At 51.8% G+C, this 24576-nt stretch overlaps 1 protein-coding gene across 8 annotated transcripts in view; it reads right to left on the minus strand.

Moving 5' to 3' along the window:
• The window catches only part of UNC13A (unc-13 homolog A), a 62852-nt gene that overhangs the window by 35421 nt on the left and 2855 nt on the right, over nt 1-24576 (minus strand). For 6 of the 8 annotated variants that reach the window (XM_027586536.2, XM_027586535.2, XM_027586534.2 and 3 more), the window contains exons 2-12: nt 17730-17759; nt 17000-17099; nt 14984-15101; nt 13580-13703; nt 12880-12953; nt 11963-12017; nt 10042-10077; nt 6952-7159; nt 3075-3629; nt 2705-2813; nt 849-895 (exon numbers count right to left, since the gene is read on the minus strand). In XM_027586536.2, the coding sequence (XP_027442337.1) occupies nt 849-895; nt 2705-2813; nt 3075-3629; nt 6952-7159; nt 10042-10077; nt 11963-12017; nt 12880-12953; nt 13580-13703; nt 14984-15101; nt 17000-17099; nt 17730-17759 (1456 nt within the window). The remainder of the gene's footprint in view (nt 1-848; nt 896-2704; nt 2814-3074; nt 3630-6951; nt 7160-10041; nt 10078-11962; nt 12018-12879; nt 12954-13579; nt 13704-14983; nt 15102-16999; nt 17100-17729; nt 17760-24576) is intronic. The other 2 variants (XM_027586531.2, XM_027586537.2) reach the window with 2 other exon arrangements.

The raw sequence follows: 24576 nt of genomic DNA on the forward strand, positions 1-24576 counted from the left end.
AGAGTCCTGGGATCGAGTCCCGCATCGGGCTCCTTGCTCCTTGGGAGCCTGCTTCTCCCTCTGCCTCTCTCTCTCTCTCTCTCTCTCTCTCTCTATCTCTCATGAATAAATAAAATCTTAAAAAAAAGGAAGCCCCGAAAATTAGAAATTTAAGAAATTAGATACGATGAATTGCTCCACATAAGACCAAGTGATTATCATTAAAGAGCCAGCAGCCACAGCAATAATCTGAGATATTTAAAAACGGAATCAAGCGGCGCCTGGGTGGCTCAGTCAGTTAAGCGTCTGCCTTCAGCTCGGGTCATGATCCCAGGGTCCTGGGATGGAGCCCCGCATCGGGCTCCCTGCTCAACTCTCCCTCTCCCCCCTGCTTGTGCTCCCTCTCGCTATCTCTCAAATAAATAAAATCTTTAAAAATAAATAAATAAAAATAAAATGAAAAGAGAATCAAAGCAAAAAAAAAAAAAATCACTCCAGGATTACAGAGGTATGCTGCAGGAAATAGGCTTCTCCTTTATCTTACATTTATTTCTAGGGGGGAGCGGTCTTGAATAATGCAAGCGGCTGGGGCAAGGCATGGACCTCTTTGGACTCAGTTTCCCCACTTGTAAAATAGGGGTAGCAGGCCTCCCGTGGGTTTGTTGTGAGGATTCAGTGTGTTCTATCTTTGGCTCCGGTCTGTGGTGAATGTCTTAGGATAGTGGCTACATTATTTCACCCGATCTGTCACTCGGTCTGTCCCCTGTCTAAATGGAACCCCTTGCTGCCCTCACTGGGCTGAGGCTATGGTGTAGAGCAGCCTCAAGCTCTGGGTTCAACACTTCCTCCTACCCAACTCTGTTACTCACCCGCCCTTGAACCACAGGGATTTAGACATCTCTCCTTCTCCTCGGGCCTGTAGGACAAACAGATATGTATGTTTGATGGGAAGAAGGGAAATGGAAATCAGTGTCTCCCCAGGGCAGGGTAGGCTCCCCACCCACTTTTGTCTCCCCTTTGGGCTGGGAGTCAGGAGGCCTGGGGCCTAGTCCTCACTGTGTGTCCTTAAGCTTACTCTGGGCCTCAGTTTTCCATCTGTAAAATGGGGAGAAAAGAGCTCCTCTCTACCACCAATCTCAATGGAACTTGGTCTCCTGGTCTGTCAAACTGGGGATGTGTTAGTATCACCTCCAACAAGAGCTCATGCTCTACAGTCCTGGGATTCCCAGGGACAGGTTCAAACACTCATAAGATTCTGTCATTCTCCCAGCCTCACCTGCTCATCTGATCTTGTACCCCAGGGCCTTTGCCTGAGCTGTGCTAGCTCTTTGTATGCCCTCCCACCTACTGCACCCAACCAGCCTCCATTTGTCATTCGGATCTCAGGCTAGAACCAGGGTTGACACCTCCACCTCCTATGCAACTAAAGGGTGACATGGTGGGCGAAGAGTGGGGAGGGTCCAGCCCTCTCTTCTGAAGTATTATTGCAGTATTTGGGATATCACTTTTCCTTAAGTGTCACCTCCTCCAGGGAGTTTTCCTGATTGTCTTCGATTAGTTTTATGCCCCTTCTGTAAAACCCAGAGATCCTGCCCATGTTTATTTATTTATTTTTTGTCATATGACTGGTTCCATTACAAGAGTAGCTGCTGTTTTTTCATTTAATTTGCTGACTTACTGAAAGTTATTCAGTAGACTTTACGCTGCATATTCTTTTCTACTCTTTGCATTTAGAGCCATGTGAATGGATTACTTAGTTAAAAAAAATAAAATTCTGTTTTAAAACACAGGAAATTTGATTTGAAATTTCTGTGGCTCTGATGTTTGATGGTGTAGGACTTTGGGACTTTCTTTAGGATCTCCTCTTGCCAGCCTCACCCCAGTTTGGAAGGGCCCCTTTCGTAAGGGCACTGCTCTGTCCCCAGCCTAGGGCAGCTTGAGCAACTGAAGAGGTAAATGAATGGCTTCAACCCTGCTGCCCATCTGAACAGTCACCTTGACCCTAATGCTAATCTATCTTTCACTTAATTTCTTCTCTGACCAGCCCTCAGACATTTCCCCAGCCCTGACACTGGTACCCAATGTGATCCCAGGCACTGATTCCTCCCCCTAACACTAATTTTAACCCTGACCTCTGATCTCTGACTGCTGCCCTAACTCTGATCTCTACCCCATCCCTAACCTCTACCCCTATCCATGAACTTGACCTCTGACGCGGTTGTAACCATGACCTAACTCCAGGTTCCAGCTCATCTCTTCTTCTTGCCCATGGAAGGAAGGGGCTGGCATGGGGGAGACTGGGCTGGGCCCTGGTGGGGCCAGCTGTTTGGGGAGGAGGACAGGCAGACATGGGTGAGAACAGGGAAGGGCCCTTCTGCAGACAGATGAAGCCAAGGAGTAGCTAGGGTCAGAGAGGGGTCGGATTGGACAGCGGCTGGGCCAGGAATGATGGGGCCAGGACAATGACAGGTGTGGGTGGGGCCAGGTTGGTGTGGGCGGAGCCATGGAAAGACCAGGATGTCTGAAAGCGTTGGCGAGGCGGATGGGGTGCGGGAGTGGGCGTGGCCAAGCTCTCCGTGGGCGTGTCGTGGCCCGTATGGGCAGAGCCTGGAAAAGGGCCAGGGTGGGTGGGGTGCGGGAGCCGCGGGGAGGTGGGCAGACGGGTCGCGGGACCGAGGCGGGCGGGGCATGGGCCTGACCGGCCGGCGGCTCTACTTTCACTCACCTCCTGAAGCTGCAGCCGCACTTTGTTGAAGGCTCGAAGCCAGTTGGCCTTGGCCCGGGACATGGAGTCCTGACCCTCCTGGCCTTCCTCATCCTCTCGTCGCCTGAAACTGAGGCAAGGGGCGTCATGAGGCTCAGGGCCGGCCCTCCCTTGACCCTCCGCCCTTGGAGCGACGTCAGGTCCTCCGTTGCCTCTCTGGCCCTTCAGAGACACGATGACCCATCTGTACCCCCTCTGACGGGCCTCTCAGGCTCCCTTCGGCTTCCCCACCCATGACCCTGTGACAAACTCCTCTCCATTCCCCAGGTCCATGCTGACCTCATCACAGCACCACTAACCCCGTGACAGCCCCTTGATCCCCTCCCATTACCTCTCCTCAGACTTGGGGGGTTCCGGCTCAGGTGCCGGCTCAGCGGTGGGCACCTCCTCTGGCGAAGCCGGCTCAAGGGCTGCCTTGGCCACGTCGTGGGCCTCAGCAGGTACAGCCGGAGCCTTTTCCTCCTTCTCAGATGCGGCCGGTGGGAGGCTGACACGCTTAAAGTCTTTGGGCTCAGCCACGGCCACCTCTTCACGCTGGGTGTAGCTACCGATGTCATCAGGCACCTCCTCCTCCTCCTCCTCCTCCTCCAGCTCCTCCTCATCCTCAGGCAGCTCCTCCTCCTCCTCCTCCTCCAGGAAGTCCTCCAGGTCCTCATCCAGCTCCTCGTCCAGTTCTTCATCCAGCTCCTCCTCATCCTGGTCCCAGCGCGGCGAGTCCTTGTGGTAGCTGACCGAGCTGTGGCAGGAGTGGTAGGAGTCCCGGTCCCGCTCGTCCTCCAGCTCGGAGCCCTGCAGACTCTGCTCGTCTGGGTCGAAGTCCTCGCTCAGCTGTGAGCTGCCCTGGCTCAGTTCCCCCGAGGAGGCATAGCGGCTACTGCCGGTGGGGCTGTGGGGACCAGCCAGGGCTCAGCAGCGGAGGCACAGAGCCGCTGCCTGACCCAGCCCCGGTCACACAGGTTCCATCACCCAGTCATTCATTCAGCATTGGTTAAGCACCTGCTGTGCACCAGGTTCTGCCCTAGGGACCTGGGAAACACAGCCATGAACAAAAGAAACAAAAATCTCGGCTATCCTGGTGTTTCCCCTGGTGGTAGAAGCAGTAAACTCGATCGATGACATTAGTGGTCATTGATGACCTACTGTGCGTCACTCCCATCCATGCACTGTGGAGACTGTAAATGCTCTTTTTACGTGCTGGGGACCCCAATGAGTGCCCTCACCGCCAGCCTTTGGAGACTTAGTGCTCCTGAAACAACCTCGTCCTCCTACCACCAAGCCTCATCATTCACCAGGGTCCCATGCCTCCCTGCCTCCACTCATTGCCTCAACCTCTATTCACAGCCGACCCTGCAGTGGGTCTCCTCAGCTCTACCTCGAAAACATATGCAAAATGCATCCACTTCCTTGCACCCCGGGCCCCAGCCTAGTCCAGGCTCTGCCATCTCCACCAGATGCAGCCCCAACGTCCACTCCTATCCCCAACAGTTCTTGCTTCCCACGGAAGCCACAGAGGGGCTTCTTCAAATCATAAACACAATCACATGCCTCCCTGTTCCAAGACCTACCGTGGCTCCTTAGAGCCCTTGGAATAAAATCTGTGCCATGCCCTACACCCAGGGTGGCTCAAACCGCCCAGCCTTCCCACCTCATCTCCCTCCGAGCTCCGTTCTCTCCCCCTGCTCCAGCCACATCGGCTTTCTCACTGTTCCTACAAAACGCTACACTCGTGCCCACCTCTGGGCCTTTGCCCTTCCTGTGCCTTCTGCCAGGAACACCCTTCCTCATGTTCTTTATCTGGCAAAACCCTTTGGTGCCCACTGAAATGTCACTTCTTTGAGTGAGTGAGTTTCCCCCACACTCTGGCCAAGTCAGGTCTTTATATGTTCCTAATATGCACCCTGGGTCATGCTGGACGTGACTAGGAAGAAATCTCTATCTCTGCCTGAGGGCGGGCAGCATGACACATGGGCCACCCCTCATCCCCCTTCTAATCATTCATTCAGTCACTCGACAAACATCATTCCTTGCCTTACATATTTCCTCCACTCTCAGTGAAGGCGACCCCTTTCTCCAGCCAGCTCCAGGGATGCTGTAGCAATCAAAATGGGGGTTTCTCCCTCTAGCCATTGTTTACTAGTTTATGAGTTTAGTTGATTGCTTTTTAGTGCCCATCCCTGTAGATGGCAGGAAACAGGTGGGGGATCAGCAGGTATTACTTGGCTGGAAAGGACTCCAAGCTTCCTCTGCTGATGAATACCCCTGAAGTCCAGCCCAGCACATTCTGGGGTCCCTGGTAAGGGGGACAGCCTAGGACTGGGATCCCAACAGGAGCCTGGAAGTTTCCACCTCCAACCTCAGGCACCACATACCTTGTCCCAGGCTTGGCTTTGGGGCCATCCTCCCATCCTGGCTCTGACATACCAAGTCCCAACACAGCTCTTACCCCAATCAGACGCTTCCCCTGGTTCCCATGGCCCTGAATTAGCCACGCAAGGGCCTTCCTGCATGATCTGGCACCTTGCACCTCTCCAGTCTATGGCTGAGCTGTTTCCTCTGCCTGAAATTCCCTTCCTCGGACTTCTCATTTATTCTTCAAGGGCCATCTCCCAGGCGCCTTCCTCCAGGAAGCCCTCCCTACCCTTCCCCACTGCTAGAGTCTGGTCCCTCCTTCCCATCAAGCCCTGACCTGTGGGATGGAATGTCTGTGTCTGGCTCTGTGTCCCTAGCCTCTCAGATCACTCAGCACTAGGCAGCATAGCCATAGGATAGCCGGGGAGTGTGGCTTGAGTCACTCTCAGGGGAACGCAGGCCATTTCTGTCTCTGCATCCTCTCCCTCACCCCTGCGTGGCCTGACCACAGCAGGAGGGGAGGAGACTCCTCTTTCTCCAACCTCCGCCACCCCATTCTGTCCCAGGAATGCTCACAGTAGACAGACTCCTCCAACCAAACACTTCCTGGCACTTTCTCTGGGTCTGATGCTATGGTCACTCTCCAGCTCTTTTTCTCCAAGAGAAGACTTTTCCTTCTTCTAAGAGTTAATAGTTTATTAATATTTGATATCTTACTCTCAGCTCTTTCCAATACATTGAAACAGTATTCCCATAATGGCTTACCTTGAGTATGCAAATGAATGCGAGTGATGCTTTCGTGAAGGAAATGTATTCTTCCGGGAACAAATATTTAGGAAAAAGACCCACAACCAAAAATCATACCTGGCCACTACTTGGCACCCAGTAGGTTCACCATAAACACTAGTCCTTATGACTTACCAGATGTGTGACCTCAAACAAGCGACTTAATCTCTCTGTGCCTTGATTCCCTGCCTGCCAAATGAGACCAATAGGATTCCCACCCAGAGAATAAAATGAGATGATGAAGGGAAGGTGCCTGTCCAGCGCTGGGCGCATGGTTACCTCCAAATGCTATTATTTGTGCTGTGTACCTAACAGTCCCTGTGTAACACTTTCAGACACCACTCTAAGCGCTTTACAAATATTCAATCTGCTTAATACCATGTTTGTCATCGTTCTATTTGGAAACCAGGGCTGGGGTGATCAGGTCAGCAAGGAAGGATGGCAGGCACGAGTGTCAGCCTCTTAGGCTTGAGGATCAGCACCCTGCATAGGGCAGTGGCATGGCCCATGAGGGCCAGGGTACCCACCTATGGGACAGATCTAGGGACAGTCTACTTTCAAGGGACAGCTCCCGAGTCACCGTGCCCATGGCTGCCAGTCAGAAACACAGAGTCAGGCCATTAGGGAGGGCCGGGCAGCACCATACCAGGACCACCAGGTGGCTGCTTGCTGGGAGTCCTTCCAATATCACTATGCCTCACCACCCTCCATGAACGCTAGTCTCTTCCTCCACCTGCTCCTGCCCTGCCCAGTTAGAGAGTACACAGAAACCAGTGCCCCAGTGCCAAGGCACCCCCATGTTTCAGGGGCACCTCTCAGGGGCCTCCTGACTTATCCCTCTTTCTTCAGCCAAAGCAGATCCCCTTTTACCAAGCTTGGGAGATTTTCTTACGAGATCAAGGGTAAAGAAAGGGCTCTATTACCTACAAGAGAGTATGGATGCTGCTTTCCTAGACCCACTTACCTCCCCCTCCATCTTGCCCAAGTTCCCTACTCCTCTCTCCACTCTGGGACACACAGCCACATACACACACATGCACACACATGGATCCCTTTCTCCACAGATCACACACCTGAGGGCCCGTGGCTCAGAGAACTCCTCATAACTGTGCATGGAGTCACTGTAGGATTCCCGGGAACCCAGGGGTGGTGGACGGACAGAATACTGGTGGACTGAGGCATTGGGCTGGGATGTAGTGTAATAAGGTGGTGGGATGCTGTTGCTTGTCTCGCTGCGATAGTCACTGTCACGATCGTCCACTGCACTGTCAGGGTCATCATCTAGAAGAGAGAGGAGGGGAGGGAGAGGGAGAGCACATCGTGGAGGTCAATGCAGTCTCTCAGACTTCTCAGACTAGGGAATCTTCACTGGCTGCTAACCCAAGAAGAGGAATCTTTGCCAGAATGAATGAAGGATCTTGGGCCATGTTAATAGAAATAGAGGCTTTAGGATAAGGGAGGTGAAAACCCTGCTTTGCTGGTAAGACTGGACTCATAGTCTGGGGTCCAAGGTAGATCCTACAATGTGAGGAGGACAAGGACAAATTGGAGGGTGTCCTTCAGCTCAAATGTGAGAATGGACTTTGCTAAAGTCCAGGCTTTCTGAAGACAAGATGAGTTTCTCCAACAGGCGGTGAGTCACACAAACACTCAGGGGGACGTTTAGAGGAAGATCAGGAGGACAAGGTGGAATACTTATTTCCTTTAACCCTGAGAGATTTCATGATGTCCGAGGATGCGGATCCTAGATCTGACCTCACACGTGTAGGCACAAAGAAGAGGCTCTGACGGATACTACAGCCCTCAAAAGGGATTAGATTCTTAGGTTGGCAAGATCACCACACACTCAGAATCTATCGCTAAAATGCAACAGGGTGAAATTGCTGAACTTCAAGTGTTTTATAAGAATTAAGGGACGTTTTAGTTTGGTTTACTTTTCTTGATAAAAAGAGAACAGTGTGGAAGGATGTTAGATTGTGGTGGGATGGGAGAGACTCAATTCATTTAGAAAGCAACACTGGGTGGCTCAGTCAGTTAAGTGGCCCACTCCTGATTTCGGATCAGGTCATGATCTCGGGGTTGTGAGATCGAGCCCAGTCTGGCTGTGCGCTCAGTGGTGAGTCTGCTTAAGATTCTTTCCCTCTGTCCCTCCCCGCCCTCCTGCACTCAGGCACACTTGCGCCTGCTCTCTCTCCCTCTCTCTAAAAAAATAAAATAAGATAGAAAGCAACACTTGAAAACAAATGGGTTGCAAAAAAAAAAAACTTAAATCAAAACCCTGACTGGGTGGCCTATGGTACTCTTGACCATGGCATCAATTTACTGGTGACATTAAATGCCAAGGAGGTGGCTTGCCCCTTTTTATGCCTGTAAGTTTTTTTACTCATTTCCAGATGTTTGTGTGTTTTTCTTGCCTTATTATTTTAACCTTCTAATTTTTTCCCAGCTAAGCATGTCTGTTTCTATATATTTGACAAATAGGTCCATTTCTTAAAATGTGGTAAACTGTTTAAAAAATTAATTTCACACTTCACATAAAGAGCTAGTTGGATTCATTCCCAAGCCTATTTTGCCTTTTGAGAAACCTTAACTTCATTTTCAGCGAGCAAAGCTGGCCTTACCAAGGTAGTTCTGGCTTCTTGGTTTCTCAAGTGACTTGGGCCACTGTGACCTACAAACTTTTTATCTTGTCCCTGTCATACGTGGCTGCCATCCAATTGAGTGCTAGCCTTTTAGGCAGCAGCAGACGTGAATTTCCACGGGTCAGATCTGCAGGCATCAGGGTGTAACTGTGAGGCCATAAAAGCCTGAAGTGGGGGGTCTGAAATCCCAGACAGTCCCCCATGGGAACTCTGGACAATTCATCAGTGTCATCAAATTGCTCCTTTGACCAACTTGTTTTCTACCCAATTACCTGGGTATGTAGAGTCTTTAGTCAAATGGGCATTCTTTCTACCAAACTGTCCTTGACCGGGCCAAGATGTTTCCAACCAAATTGCATGAGGCTGTGGGCGTGTTCACCAGATTATTAATTTTTTTTCTGACAAACTGTTTTGTTTTAGGGGCAAATTGCTTCCTATTGGATTCTTTTCTTGGATGCTTTCACCCAGACTCTGCCTTTTACCAAATAGTTCTTGAACAAATTGCCTGCTTCCCGATAGGCATTTTTAGCCACTCTGGTTTTGATGAAATGACCTAATTGTCTTTGTTCTTCTTGACCCAATTATCAGCTTTTGCCAAATTGGTTTCGGCCAAAAACGTCTTTGTTTTTGATTGTATTGTTTGTTTGTGGCAAACTGTTTGTTACCAGGCCTTCTTGTTTGCCAAATGCCTATTTTGGCTACATTGGTTTTTGACAAATTGTTTCGGATCAAAGTATTTGTAAACAGTTTCCCTGGTCCTGGAGGGAGGGCATAGTGGAGGTTGTCCATCAGGATATGGGCACCGGGCGGAGGCGTTCCCAGTGGGTGGGGTAGAGGGAAGGAGGTAGATTCATGCTCAGGCTAGAAGACTGGATTTCTCTGGAAGGGGTAGGACATGGAGAAAAGGGAGCTATTCCTCAGGGAGGTAAATGAGCATCCAGTTGTGGGGGGCGGGGCAGGGAAGAGGTGACTTGTTTCCTTCCCCTGGGGTTAAATTGGAGGAAGACTGCGGGGAACTTTGGAAGCTGAGGTCTCTGGAGTGATATGTGCCTGGGGGGGGGCGGTCCCTGCCCAGCTGCCCCTTCTGAAACCCTCTCACCCCATATCTACCACTACCAAGTGACATTGGGGCCCATTTCCAGGTAGAGGAGGAAGATGGGGAGACAAAAAGAGGAAGGAGTCCCAGGAGAGAAGATGACATTATACATGGGGAATGGGGGAGAGGGGAAGGGGTCACAGTGCCCAGCTGGAGACAGGCAGGTCTCTGGTCTAAATGCCCAGTCGTCCCAGCTGAATCCCTCCACCCCAATAACGGTGCCCAGTCCCCACAACAGAACAGGACCCTCAAGACAGACGTTAAAGGTCAGGGGACAGGAGGGCACATGAGGGGCCTTGCCAGTCCTCAGGCCCCAGTGTGCCCGTCATAGGCTCCCTGCTTCCCTAGCGGTGGAGCGGGGGCCTCAGGGCGGCCAAGGCACCCACCTCCCCATGGCCTCCCAGAACATCAAGCTGAGTACTTACTCTGCTGCTCACCCCAGCCAAAATAATTCCAGTTGCCTACAAAGAGAAGGGGCAGAGATAATAAAAGGGAGCAGGCAGAGGGGGGGCATGGGGAGGGAGACTCCCCCATCCTCCTCATTTTCCCCATCTCCTCCTCCCACCCCAGGACCCCAATCCCCCCCTGCCCTGAGTATCTTCTCAGAATATCACTTTAACCAGTGACACCTTCAATCATCACCTTGGGAGGCTGGGGGTATATCCCCATTTTTTGCAGAGGCCACCAGTTCAGCCAGGAAGTAACAGAGGGGGCATTTAGGCCCAGGGTTTTCCAACTCTGAGCTCTGGAGTCAGCACTCCCCACTCTTTCCCTCCCCCTTCTGGAATACAAGGAAAGAAACATGGACTTGGAAATCTAAACTTTGAAACACTCCTGATGGGTGGGTCTTCATCATTCTGCTCATTTTACGGTTGAAGAAAGAGGGCTCAGAGAGGTAGAGTGAGCAGCCTAAAGTCACACAGCCTCGGAGGACCAGGGAGAGAACCACATCTTCCCTCATCCCCTCATCCTCAGCACCTGGCATCGTGGAAAAATGCCTTGAACCAGAATCCTATCTCCTCTGACACTTGGATGCCTCCTCCAAAGAATGGTCGTGACGAAACATTCTCAAAAGAACTCGGAGGTAAATGCTGGGGGTTGGTCTCCATTCCCAAATCAAACCCACCCCTCCCGTCAGGCCACCTGTCCATGTGTTTGTTCTTTGTCATCTGCTCCTGTCTCCACTTGCCTGACACTGTCCCCACCTCAATCCTTCAGTGACACCATTCGCCAGGGAGGGGGTTAGTAATTTCTTAGGGCAGTGATGACCCCTCCCCGGGTAGGGAAGTCGGAGGACTTTCTCAATAGCACTCCCAAATTAGTGTGGAAATGGGGTCTCCCAACTGCAGTCCCCCAGCCCCTCCACCCACCGGGCTCCATCATTACCCTCCTGGGCATATGGGGGGTCGACAACGGATACAGGGGAGACTGGGAGGGCATGAGAGGGGGGATGGGGAAGCAGATGGAAAAGGAGAAAGAGGTAGAAAGGTGGGGTGGGGTCAAAATGTTGGGTGGGGCTCTGCCCTGAGACTATACGATTTGTCACTTCCTCCTCACTCCGGGGGACTCAGGGGCACTCTTAGGGGACAGACACCTCCTTGGCCCATGTAGAAGTGGTCTGGGTGCATCTGAGTATCCACAAGGCCAAGGAGGATAAACACTCCTGAAAACTTCAGCCTTGATGGAGGGGTGTAGCCAGAGGAACATGATCATCATTATCCATAGATGCAGAGCCACTAGTGGAAAGAGAAGGAAAGTTGGAGTCCCTCAGACCCTGAGTTCAAATCCTAGCTCTGCCCCCTGAGTGTGTGTGACCTTGGGCAAGTCACTTCTCCTCTTGGGCCTCAGTTTCTCTATCTAAGACAATGGGCAGATGAAACAGCCTTCGTCCATTGTACATGTGCTTGTTGTACCTGTGTTATCTGTGGGCTACTTGGGGGGGTGGGGTCTGTGTGGGCCCCGTGAAAGCTTGTCGAATGAGTTATAGGTCCTCATCCAGGATCTGATGAGTGGAATTAGAGAGTCTGCAAAGTGTTTTTCAAATCTCTAGAAGGACTCTCCCGTGCCCTTCCAACAGCCCTCAGAGTGAGGGCACTGTCAGATGCCCTATTTCAAGGAGAGGGACCCTATGGATCAGAGAAGGACACTGGCATGCCTATGACCACACAGCAAGACAGGACTCACATCCGAGTCCCGGACCCTTTCTTTTCACTGCATCGTGAACAGATACTGTGTGCTCTTAGGACCTGTTCCTCTGGAGGGGAGTGTCCGTTACTCAGGACAGTCATGGGTAGGGGAGGGATGAGGTTTCAGCTGATGCCCAGGGAGGAATCGAGAGGTACTTACAACACTGGTTGCTGGGGACAGGGAGAGGCTTGTCTTGTTCATCTTGGAATGAATACTGAGAGGGAGGGAAGGAGAGAGGGTTCCTCTCAGGAGGGGCCAGAAGCCAGAGGACCAAGATGGTCCTCTGCTCTGCTCCATCCTGACTACCCCTGCCTCCCAAATCCACTCTGTCTGCAGGAGAAGGATGCAGATGTCCACAGAAAAAGATACGCGCACGCGCACACATACACACAAACAGTGGGAAACAGAGACAGAAAAAGAAAGAAACCCAGATGAGGGAAAGAAACAAATAGAAGTGGGAGAAAGAGAGAGCAGCAGGGGAAACTGAAGCAGGAAGCAGAAGAAAGATCAGCGATGAGGTTTGGACAAAAACTATTATCATATGAGTGTTGTTGCCTTTTTGTACTCCACCTCCCACTGAAGAGAGCTCTGGTCTTGCCTGCTATCTCTTCCCGGCCCTCGCCTTCCGAAGGCTGCCTTCTGGGCCCCACTGGGTCTTTGCATTGTGATGATACAGAGCCAAGAAGAAGGGAGATGTCACGGAAGAACAGGGGTCCAGAGGCCAGGGCTGGTGGGGGAGAATTTTGAAAAGTCCAAAAGTGTGACCTGAGGAGTTGAGGGGTGTGGGGCGGAGAGCGGATGTAAGGGCTGCTGCGGGGGCCCCGTGTCTCCTTGAGGGTATCTGGCAAGGGCAGGACTCGAGCCGATTGAAATTGTTCCATCATTGGTGGACCGTATGTTCTTTGATGTCCTCATCGCTTTGAGACAGGACCAAATCAGGCTCTGCTTTTGTCCCCAGTTAGAGACACAGACAGAGGGAGACAAGTAGAGAGAGAAACAGAGACAGAAAGCAGAGGACGTAGAGAGATAGAGGGAGGCACAGGCACAGAAAGAAGAGTCTCCCCTCCAACGCTCACCTCATCCTGGTCCCGCATGGCATTCAGCTGCTCCAGCTTCTTGGCCCAATAGCGCGCCTCCTCCTCGGGAATGTCTGGAAGCGGAGCCCTGGCTGTGAGTCCGGAACCCCTCCCTGCCCCTCAGCCTCCATCCAGTGCATCCTGCAGGCCTATGGGCTGGTCTCAAGGGGATGTAGGAAGAGGAAAGGAGAACAGGGTGGTGTCCCATCCACCCCGCACCCCACAGCTGCCTTGGGAATGAATGGAGGATGAGAGAGGAGATGCCTCCTAGCATTCCAAGGGTGGGGAAACCATGGGTTCCTGGAAAGATGCTGTGGAGAGAATTGAGCTGCTTCCAAGAGAGAAAGAGAGGCCTCTCTGTGTCTCTGCCTCTGTTTTTCTCTACATGTCTTTTTGTCTCTGTTTGTCTCTCCTCCTATCTCCAGCTCACCCTGCATCCTAAGACCTCACCAAGGACCGGCCCGGGGCAGTTCAGACCCAAGCCCCATAGGTCAAGAAGAATTTGCTGCCCGTTGGTGACCTAGGGGCGCTGGGGTGTGCTATGCACATGGCAGGTGCATGTTCCGCTGACTCACTGCAACTGGGAAACTCCCTCCTCAGGAGATAGGAAACTTCATCCTCAGAATAAGGGCAGTCTGAACCCACCCAGGCCTGGCCATTCGCCTGGGTCTGGTGAGGGTCCTGTGCCCCCCACACTCACCTAAAGGCAACTCGAAGCGGGTGTCAAGGAGGATGCGGTGGAAGGTGGGGTCCTTGGTGCCGCAGATTTCACTGTCTGCCATGATGACCTGAGAGTCCAGTGTCAGCCACTCTCCAGGGCCCTCCTGGGGGTTGGGGTGGGTGACAGGGCCCAAAGTGATGCAGGTTGGAGCAGGGATCTGCTGCACACTGACCAGCAGGTTCCCTACTTTCACAGAAGATGCACTTCCTCCCATCTCACCCTTACCCTAAGAGCAAGGGTCATGCCCACACTTTACAGACAAGGAAACTGAGACTCAGAGAGAAGGTTCTGGTCCAGGGCAACATGGTGGGTCCAAGGAACCCAGAGGCAGGGACCCGGAGAGAAGGTCCTGTGGGGCCAGGCAGGGGAGGCCCCAAGCTTGCATAGCCATGTCTCATCTCTCATGGGTGTATGTGACCCTAGCTTCATCCACGGGAGAATTCCCCACCCCAAGTGACCAAACTAGTCCTGCAGTCACAGGAGACAGAGCATGACACACTAACCTCCAGCCTGGAGAGGTCAGGGCAGAGGCAGAAGGAGGGTGAGGGTGCTGGGGTATTCAGAGGGAAGTAAGGGAAGGTTTCCTGAGGAGCAGGCATGGGAGCTGAGCTTAGAGGGTGATGGAAGGGATACTTGGAACCCAGGGAACAGCACATTTGAAGGTTCAGAAGCCATCCTTGGGGCCTATAAGGGGTGGAAGTTGGGGGGCGGGGTAGGGGAGATGAGACTGGCAATGTAGGCAAGTGCCATCAAGAAGGCCTCCCAAAGGAGATGAGCAGGGATGGCAAGGAAAGGTCCTCAGGTAGTAAGATCCCGCTGGGCTCAGCACGAAGTGCCTGAGTGGAAGGGGTGAGATATAAGGCCTGGAGTCCAGGGAGGAGGCCAAGATTATTGTCTAGTACCTTCAGGGCTGGTGTTGCCTTCTCCCTGCACAAAGTGCTAATTACCCACAATAATCCTCCTCCTCTCTTCCATAGAAATACATTTTCACCTGGGCCCAGGGCTGTGCAGCTTAAGACTACATTTTGCAGACTCCCTTGCAGCTACATGTCCACATGATTAAGTTCTAGCCAATAGGATGTGAGTGAAGTACTGTGAGCAGCTTTTAGGTTAGACCCTTAACCTAGAGGGTGAGCCCCCTCCCTTGACACCTTTTCTTCCCTTGACGGCAATGCAGATGTAATGGCGATCCTCCAGCAGCCATCCTGGGCTGCACAGGGAGAAAGGCAGAGCAACAAGATGGAAGGAGTTCAGACCCTGGTGACTTTGGAGCCACCATCACAAACATTGTTGGGGGACAGAGATACATGTTCATCTTGTGTAGGCCACTGGCCTCTGGGCCCCTCCAAAGCACTCCTCCCCAACCCTCAGCCCACCACTCACTTCGTTGGACTGGCGGATGGTCCGCAGGGGAATCCACACAGTGCCCACCATTGTGTCCCAGATGAGACCCTTGTTCCACACCTCCACTGTCAGCCCCAAATCCAGGCGGTTAATCTCGCTGTGGAGAGAGGGAGGGACATGAAGGGGTAAGAGTGAGGGAGTGAAGTCTCAGAAAAGTCAGTTCATCTGCCTTAGGACATACAGCCAACTGGAATTCAAACCCAGAATGGGTGAGCCTTACCAAGAAGGTAACACAGTGGTTCTTGTTTCACAGAGGGGAAACTGAGGCCAAAGGGTTAAGTTACATGCTCAGGGTATCACAGCAGAACCAGGATTACAAGCTAGGAAGGAGGGAGTGGGGAAAGATATCACACATCTCCTACACCCCCAACTCCCTTGGCTCATCCTTGAGCCCTTAGACCCTGAGAGTACTGGCTAAGTGAGGAAGAGGCTCAAACACCCACTGTGGCTCCCTATTACCCCAGGATAAGGACATTCTGGATGCCTCCATCCTTCCCAGAGTCACCTCCATCCAATGATATGGGGACACCCGGGAAAACATGAATGATACCACCTCTAAGCACTTTCCGTGCAGAGTCCACCCTGGAAATATGCAGATTTGGGGGAAATCCTTGGTGAATGTCCAGTTCACTGAATTTGCCAATTTACCAAAGATTTATCTTAAGGATTCTCTTTGCATATAGCTATGACCTAGTCATTCAGTAACTGGCTTTCAGGAAGTTGAGGACCACACTGTCTGTCTCTCCCCCTTCATATCTTCCCTAGAATTGTAGGGCCTGCTCCTCCCCTCTTTCCCCAAGTTTCTCTGTTCCAAGATCCCAACTCTGAGTTCTCTCATGGCCTCCACCACTGCTAGTCCCCAGCCAAGCTCTGCTCAAGGATTTGAGGGCTGCTGGGGTCCAAATCTCAGCTCTGCCAAGTATAGGCTGTGTGACACTGAGCAAGTGGTTTTGCCTCTCTGGTCCTCTGTTTCCTCTTCTGTAAAATGAGGATTAGAATAGCACCCTCCCTCCCAGGGCTGTGGGGAAAACTAATTTAATCAAAGGCTTAGAAAAGGGCATAGAACAAGTTGTTGGTCAACATCAGAAAAGATGGGTTGTAATATGAGGCCCTGAGTGGCTCCAGGTTGAGGGGAGGATCCAGGTCATGAATTCATTCAGTTATTAGGCAAATATTTATTGAGCCACCTACTGTGTGCCAGGCCTTGTGCTTGGCATGGGGGGTAAGACTAACAGTGGAGACAGAGACCAATGGGGCCCTAGCCTCCTAGAGCTCACAGTCCGGGGTCAGGGGCCAGAAATGTGTCAAGAAATCACACAAATGACTTAAATGATAATTGGTGGCTAGATCTGAAATTACTCTCCAATCGCAGCTTGGGGATGGTGGTCGGGGGGGCTTCCCTGAGGAGGTGACTCAGTGGAGATTCGAAGTACAAGAAGGACCCTGCTGGGGGGAGGGGGGAGGAGAGAAGAGCAAGTGCAAAGGCCCTGGGACAGGAACAAACTGGACATGTTGGAAGAATGGTCCAGAGGTGGAGGTGGCTGGGGCAGGTGAGCCAGGAGAGATGGAGGGAGATACTGGCAGGTCACAGGGGCCAGGCCTGGAAAGAGGGTGTTGTAGAGAAGAGTGTGGGTTTTGTTCTGAGGTTCACAAGCCATGAGCCATGGGCAAGTTTAGAGAGTGACAGGATGTGATTTGCAGTTTTAAAAATATCCCCCTGGCTGCCTGGAGGAGAACAGATTGCTGGGAGGCAGGAGGCGGGCAGCAGCAGGAGGCCAGGGGCGGAGGCTGGTGGGGCAGCGGGGACCTGGCTGGTGGCCATGGAGATAAAGAGAAGCAACTGGATTTAGGAAGTGCTTTGGAGGCAAAGCTGATGGTTGGACATGGGGCTGAGGGAGGAGGGAGTGGAGTCCCAGATGACACACAGGTGTCCAGCTCTGCTCTGTGGGACCAGCGAGGTGCCAGGCCATGCTAGCCCAGTCACTGCAGACTCACAACATGAAATCCTGCTCCCAGCTGGGCTGGCTGCCCCGCACAGCGATGGTCGTGCTCTTGACATTTTGAACCTTCAAGGTCACGTACGTGTTGAATTTCTCTGTGGTGGTGAGAGCAGGGGTCAGCACAGGAGCTCGGGGACCCCGCCATCCCCCTTCCCAAGCTCTAGATGACCCTGCTGTGATGCCCCAGGGTCTCCGTGTACTTGGGGCCACAGTCCAATAATGAGGTCCAATATACTGAGCTGTTTTTGCACCTATACCCCAGAGTCCCTCCCCGCCAGTCCCTCAGAGTGCAAGGGAAGGGCCTTGGTTCAGGGAGATGTTAGGCATCAGGGATGCCTAATCTTGCTGCTTAGAAATTACTGTGTACAGTAGCCTTGGTTTTTAGCTGGGAAGACTGAGGCCCCAGATAGTGGAACAAAATTGACAGTAAGAAACTCCCTTCACTCTCTGAGCATCACTTTTCCCACCTGTAGCCTGATCTAAGCATCCCCACCCTGTCTCTTAGGATCCTGGGAAGGGCCCCTGGCTCAGGGTGAGCCACCTCAATTAGATTCTCCAGGAGATGGCTGGGGAGACTTTGGGATCCAGGACAAGTCTGACACTCTGTGATGCTCAGCAGACATGCAGCCCAAGTCCCCTATCACTGGCTCAGACCCCCTCCCCTATCTCTTCAAGACATAGACAGACAGACAACACAGGACAGGGCAGGAATAGAGGCCACTTACCTTGGGCACCATCAAACTTGGCTTTTTTGACTGTGGAGAGAGACAGAGATAGGGAAGGGAGATGGGGAGAGAGTTGAGAGAAGACAGAGACAGAGACACAGAGAGACACACCAAAATAGAAATATAACAAGAGAGACAGAAGGGGGAGAGATACAGAAAGAAAGAGACAAGAGGAAAGGCAAAGATAGAGAGCAAAAGAGACAGATCAAGAGACCAAACAGAAAACAAAAACAAAAGCAAGATAAAGAGATGAGATCAGAGACAGAGACAAAGAGACAAGGAAAGGAAGAGAAACAGGAAGGAGAGGAGGGAGGTAGGGATGAGAGGGAGAGAAAGAAGCCATCAGACAGATGAGCACAGGCAGACCTAGGGGTTGAAGGAAATTTGGACACTGGGCGTAATTTCTGCCCCTCCTCCCTCCCCATCAAATTCCCCCAAAGCTCCCCCACCTCCAGCTGTGCCCTTACCCACAATCGAACAGGATTCAAAAGAAGGAGCTGGGCAGGGGACAGGAGAAGCCTCCCACAGGAAGCCCTCCAAGATTGCAGCACAGAGAGAACAGTTGGGGAGGGAGAGAGAGAGGAGAAAGACAGTCTCCAATGACCCCCTCCACCTGTCAGGCCAGTGAGACTTCTCCCCCAATTATCCAGCTCAGTCTGTCCTACCAAATGTTCCAGGGGTTTGAGGTCTTATATTCAAAGGGGACTGGGCGAGGTGGAATGGAAGAGCCCAGAGAGTTGACTGTAGTGCCCATAGAGACATCCCAGCCCTGGCTGGGAAGATGTTAGAGCTTGTCCAGCCCAACTTGCTTATGAAAGGTGAATCCTGAATATACGACAGGGTCCCACGTGGTCCAGTCTCTTTATGTTTCACATCACCCCACAGTCCCAAGTGACTTGAAGGAATTCCACTCTTTACTGGCTTTTCTCACAGGATATTAAACTTACTTTCAACATCTCTCGCACCCTGCAGCTGCCCCCAACATCTTTCTCTACCATTCACTCTCTGTCTCCACCCAAAACTGGCTCCCAAACTGAGCCCTTTCTCCTGCTTTCCACAATTCTTCTCCCTTTCTCCTTTTCAGTGAACGTTTCTGTTTGCGTAGGCAATACAGGCACATTTTACAAAATCCAAGGCAACCAAGAAATTGGCATACAATGAGAATAAGGCTCTTTTCTACCCCAGCCCTCACAATCCCACCTGGTGCAATCAACATTACCAGTTCCTTGTAGTGGATAGAGATAGACGGTTTCTGATTCAGCAATCGTGTACATTGTGTGCATTATTTTATTTCCTACAGCAGCATTCTACACCCTCTGTAGAAACTTTCTATTTTAAAGAGTATGTGCCGGTAAGTTGAAGGGTAAATTCCTAGAAACAAAATTGTGTTTCTATTCTCTCTTTTCTTTTGAGAGTCAAGTTCAGCCCTTTTCCAGGCAAACACCATGGCCTCCCATCTTGGGTTCATGTCTCTGTCCTCATCACTTGAGTTTCTGTCTTGCAAAAGCACCCGAATGAAACCAGTGAAGAGAGAATTCCCATCAAGGGTGGGGAACATGGAGTAGTTCTAAACACTCGTCAGTAAATACTGTTTGTTCCTGTTGCAGACAGATGGTGTACTTGTCTGGTCGTAGCAGGGTGGGGCGGGGGGGATCGAAGCTCAGAAGCACTGAGTTGCAGAGCAGGAAAGAGAATGATCACCTTCCTACGCCAATGCCAACGCCCCCAAGAAGACCCAAATTTTAAATGCAAATAGGTTGTGTATCGTACTCATCACATCTGGGTTTGGGTTTGAGAGGTTAGAGTGCAGAGGGAGCCCTTGGCTGGACATTAGGAGTGATGAGCACCATTTCAGCATGGAGTCAGACGAGCCAGGTTCAGCTTACAGTGCTGTGTGAAACTGGGCAACTGAATCCCCATCTCTGGGCCTCCATCTCTCTCTCACTCCATCTCTCTCTGTTTTTCTAGATCTGGCTTTCTCTGTCTTTTATCTTTGTGTCTCTGTCTCCCTTCCTCCCCCAAATCAGTCACCATGTGCTATCTTCCTTACCTTCCTGTTCAAGGCACATAACTGCACGTGCAAAGTCCCCCTCTCTTGAAGGCATGCTCCGCTCCTGTCGCACTGGCTCCCTCTCATACCCTCAGCCCCACTCAGCCCACAGGGAGCTCAACTGCCCAGCCTCTCACCCCTGGGGCTGAGTGAAGCCCAGGGACACTTTGGACCGAACCCAGCAGGAGCTACAGACCTTCCTCATGTAGGCCATGGGGGAGCTCCTGCTTGCACACCTCGTGACTGTGAAGCTGGGAGTGGGGATGAAGCAGAGGCAGGGGCAGGGCAGGGAGGAAGAATGGTGAAAGAGACACAGGCTGAGAAAGGCACGCACACATGGAAGGATCAACATGGGGAAAGAAAGAGAGGCAGGGAGGAGGAGGAGGAGATAGACAACAAGTCACAAGAGTCAGAGACAGAGACACAGAAGGAGGGAGACACACAGAAGTCCAGTAGGGAAGACCAGCAAAAAGGAGAGGCAGAGTGGGGAAAGAAGGGCTGGAGGGAGAGATGAGGGGCTGACTGGTGTCTAGCCAGCCCTGCCTGGGCCCTGGCCCACAGGACCTGCTCTGTAACCCTTTTTACAGACCAGAGAGAGAGCTCAGAGGGGAGGCCATTCATCCACGGTCTGTCCTCCATCCTCTCCTCCTGGTGGGGGACGGAGTATCTCTCTCCGTTTCCCTCTTCCTGGTTCTCTTTCTCTCCCCGCTCCTCTGTCTCTGTCTCTCTCATCCCCACTCCCTCAGATTACCCATTTTCCTCCTCCTTAAGCCTCAGTGGGCCGGAGGGGAGTGAGCTCACTTGGGGCCCAGCAGCGGCAGAGTGATGGGGGTGGGGGCACTCTAGCTCTGACAGCTGAGGCCAGTCTCAGGCTCCCAGGCCCCTTCAGTGAGTCCAGGATGAGGACATCAATGTATGTTCATCAGTGGGAACTCAGAGGGAGGAGGGGGAGACTCTGAGTGAGACAGGGGGCTCAGAGAGAAATGAGGAATCAAGGGAGCACTCAGAGGGGATATGGGATATGGGGCAAGGGGTGGAGGAGAGAGGACTAGGGAAGGAAGCTCTGGAGCTGGAGGAAGGTCTTGGTGGGGGAGGGGGTCAGGAAGGCCGAGGAGCCCGTGTCATCAGGGGTGGGGCTCAGAGGAGGAGGGGGCTCAGGAAAGGGCTGGTGGGGCTCCAAGAAGGAACCAAGTCTATCTCCTTCTGTCTTCCCCGTCAGTAAACAGTCCGAGTCACTGTCGCCTTCACCACGATAGTCATCACATCTCTGCCCTGCCACTTTCCCACTGCTCGCTGGCGCCGCTCGAGCTCAAGCTCGAGTGGAGCTGCAGTATTGGGGTCACTGGGGCGGAAGCACCACCCCTCCCCCGCGGGCTCCTGGTCACATGCACAAGGCTATTTATAAAGTGGGCACAGAGGGCGTGGGCGACGCGACAGCTGGGAGTGGCGGGTTGGGGAGGAGCCCACTGCCGGTCCCTCTGACAGGCCAGCGGGAGACTCCCCCTCACGACTGTCAGCGGTTGGCGCAGCCCTTGGGGGCCCCATCAGCGCTGACCGATTAATGTGGTTACACAGGCAGATGCTGGCCGGGGCAGAATCGGTGACGGTGGGAGGAGGGGCTCAGGCTGGGGACTCCCATAGGCTCCGCCAGGCTCTGGACCTCAGTTTCTGCATCTGGGAAATGGAGCGAAGTAGGGCCTTCCTCCTCCTCTCTTATTCCCTCCTCTTCCTGCTCCCTTTTCCTTTTCATCATTATTAGAATTGGCATTATTACGCTGTCGTGACCAATATTTTTATAATTACCATTACCAGTATCATTACTATTTGTATTATTTGGTTGGGTTCTAAGTGTGCCCCTGGTCTGGATGACCCTGGATTCTAATTGAGGTGAATTCCAGTCTTTGGGCACCTCCTCCATGACCTGCCAAGCCTGGGGTTGGGGGCGGGTGAAGAGTAGATTCCAACCATCAAGGGAAGCACCTGAAATCCCCTCTTCGGGACATGCTTACTGGGTGTCAGAAGACACTACAAGATGGGGGAGGAGGGAAGGGAAACAAAGAATTCAGAAATCGATTTTAAGATGTTTGGTGGTTTTATATGTGATGTCGAGGCCTACACGAGCCTTGTGGTAAGGACACTGGACCCACTGGCTTTCATCTGGGAGAGAGGGCTCTTACCCTCCATTGACAGAAATAAGCCAGAGCCCAACAGAAGACCACAGTGTAAACCATAAACACACGGAGAACTTTGACAGGATTTCTGTCTGTGTTGTTACCGGGTGCCACCACTTAGAACTAAGCCTGACATATAGTAGGTGCTCATTAAATAGTGTTCAATGAAATAATGACAGAATTTCCTCCTCCAGCAGCACTGTCCTAGGATCGGCCCCCTCTGCACGGCCGGGCGCTATCCCTGCTCTGTCCACGGTGCTGAACCCCTGTCCCCTGCACGTTTACCTCCAATGAACTTGGCATGCCTTTTTACCTCCCTGTGTACTACTGAGCGCTCCTCAGGCCTGAGAACGCAGTGAGCTCTCAGGAAATGTCCTACACCCACGGAAAGCTTTTAGTCCCCATTAATAAAAACACCATCATTGATTCTTCCTGTCATTGGCTCACACTTACGGAACATTTCCACAGGCCAGGCATCATGCCAAGGGCTCTTCGTGCCTCAACTCACTGGAGAGTTCTAGCAAACCTAGGCAGTGGGTACTATTAGTGTGTCCATTCTACAGATGGGCACACTGAGGAGTGAAGAGGATACAAGACTTTGCCAGGAAGTGGTGGTTTTAGGGATGGTGGACTGGGGATGCCCTGGTTGGCACCTCACAGAGGAAGCCATTGTATGTGGGAGGCAAGTGAGGTACAGCTTAAGGAAGGGGCTAAGATTGCAGTCCTGAAGATGAGTCAGAGACAACCCTGGAGAGCATCCTATGAGTATAGTGAGAGTAAAGACCCAGATACAAACTCCCCTGGCTACGTGGTATCAGAAACAGGGCAGCCAGGGGCAGAGGGATTTGTGAAGGCTTCTTGGGAGAGGAGCAGCAGAAAAGCCACAATGAATCGAGGAGAAATGACACATCTCTTTACTGAGTGGTTGAAGGAAGAAGTGATCCCAGGACAGATTCTCATCCCATGAAAGTGACTTTTGGCTTCCCTTCTCCCAAGAAGAGGCTCAACCTTCCCCCCCCAACTCCCAGTAGGCTGTGGAGGTCAGACAGCTACACCTCTGGCTCTGTAGCACTAAGCAAGTTGTTGAACCTCCCCTAAGCCTTCGTTTTCCTCATCTGTAAAATGGGTTTCTGTGAGGATTAATAAGGCAATGGGCATAAAAGTCCTCAACACCATATTTGTAGATGCTGGATAAATGGGCTTGTTGTTGATATTATTAATTTTGAGGCAAAACTCACCTCATATGCATTTGCTAATTGTATGCAATATTCATTCATGAAATATTTATGGAGCCTTTAAAAACATTGAGTGGCCTGGCAAATGCTGTAAGGCACATAGAAAGGTCTAGACCTGGGGCACCTGGGTGGCTCAGTTGTTAAATGTCTGCCTTCGGCTCAGGTCGTGATCTCAGAGTCCTGGGATCGAGGCCCGCATTGGGCTTCCTGCTCCAAGGAAAGCCCTGCTTCTTCCTCTCCCACTCCCTCTGCTTGTGCTCCCTCTCTCACTGTGTCCCTCCCTGTCAAATAAATAAAATCTTGGGGTGCCTGGGTGGCTTAGCCGTTAAGCCTCTGCCTTCAGGTCAGGTCATGATCCCAGGGTCCTGAGATCGAACCCCGCATCAGACTCCCTGCTCAGCAGGAAGCCTGCTTCTCCCTCTCCCACTCCCCCTGCTTGTGTTCCCTCTCTTGCTGTCTCTCTGTCAAACAAATAAATAAAGTCTTTAAAATAAATAAATAAATAAATAAATAAATAAATAAATAAATAAATAAAATCTTGGGGGAAAAAAAGGTCTAGACCTGAATTCCCACCACCATGATTTTGCACGTGCTATTCCCTCCACTTTTCTAGAGCACCATGTCCCTTCTGCTTAGCTCCAAAAGAAGAGAGCCCTGGATATCACCTTCCATGGCTCCCTCAGCCCTTCCCTGTTCCTCCCACTCTGACCCCACCAGCATGAGGCCAGGAATAACGCTGGGTCTCCAGGAACAGTGCCTGGCATAGAGTAGGTGCTCAGCTAATGCTTGTTGAGTAAATATGTGAATGAATTCATGAAGGAACCAGGTAGCACTTGGCATTTGCGGCCTCAGGATTCTGCCAAGCCCTAGCAAGTGGATGGCGGGAGGGGGGAGCAATGGGACTCCACATAAAGAAATGAGAGGGGGCAGAGGCAAGACCTGTATAAGGTGGTCTCCTATGTGTTGGTGTTGCATATGTATGCAAGAGTTTGCATGTGTGTGTTTGCATGTGTATTTGCTAGTGTTACCAGGGCAGGCAGGTGTGTGTACATGGGTGTGTGTGTATGTTTTCATGGAGGGACATGTGCTTATGTGTACCATCTGAATGCAGGTGATGATCTGTACATGTGTGTCAGGAAGTACAGTGTGACTGTATGTGGGACATGCTAGTATGTGTGCGTTTAGGTATATGAGGACTTGCAGGTGATATGTTAATTAGAAACATATGTTGTGGTATGTGTATGGATATGTGTGTTATACAGTTGTATGGAATGTGTATTTGTTTACTTGTGTGTACATATCATCATTCACCTGTTCAAAGGGGCTGCTTTGAATGTCCAGGCAAGTGTCATCATGCACATACACATGTGACCTTGGCATGTGCTCAGGTG

This window comes from Zalophus californianus, chromosome 1 (genome assembly GCF_009762305.2).
Source record: "Zalophus californianus isolate mZalCal1 chromosome 1, mZalCal1.pri.v2, whole genome shotgun sequence".
NCBI lineage: Eukaryota > Metazoa > Chordata > Mammalia > Carnivora > Otariidae > Zalophus > Zalophus californianus.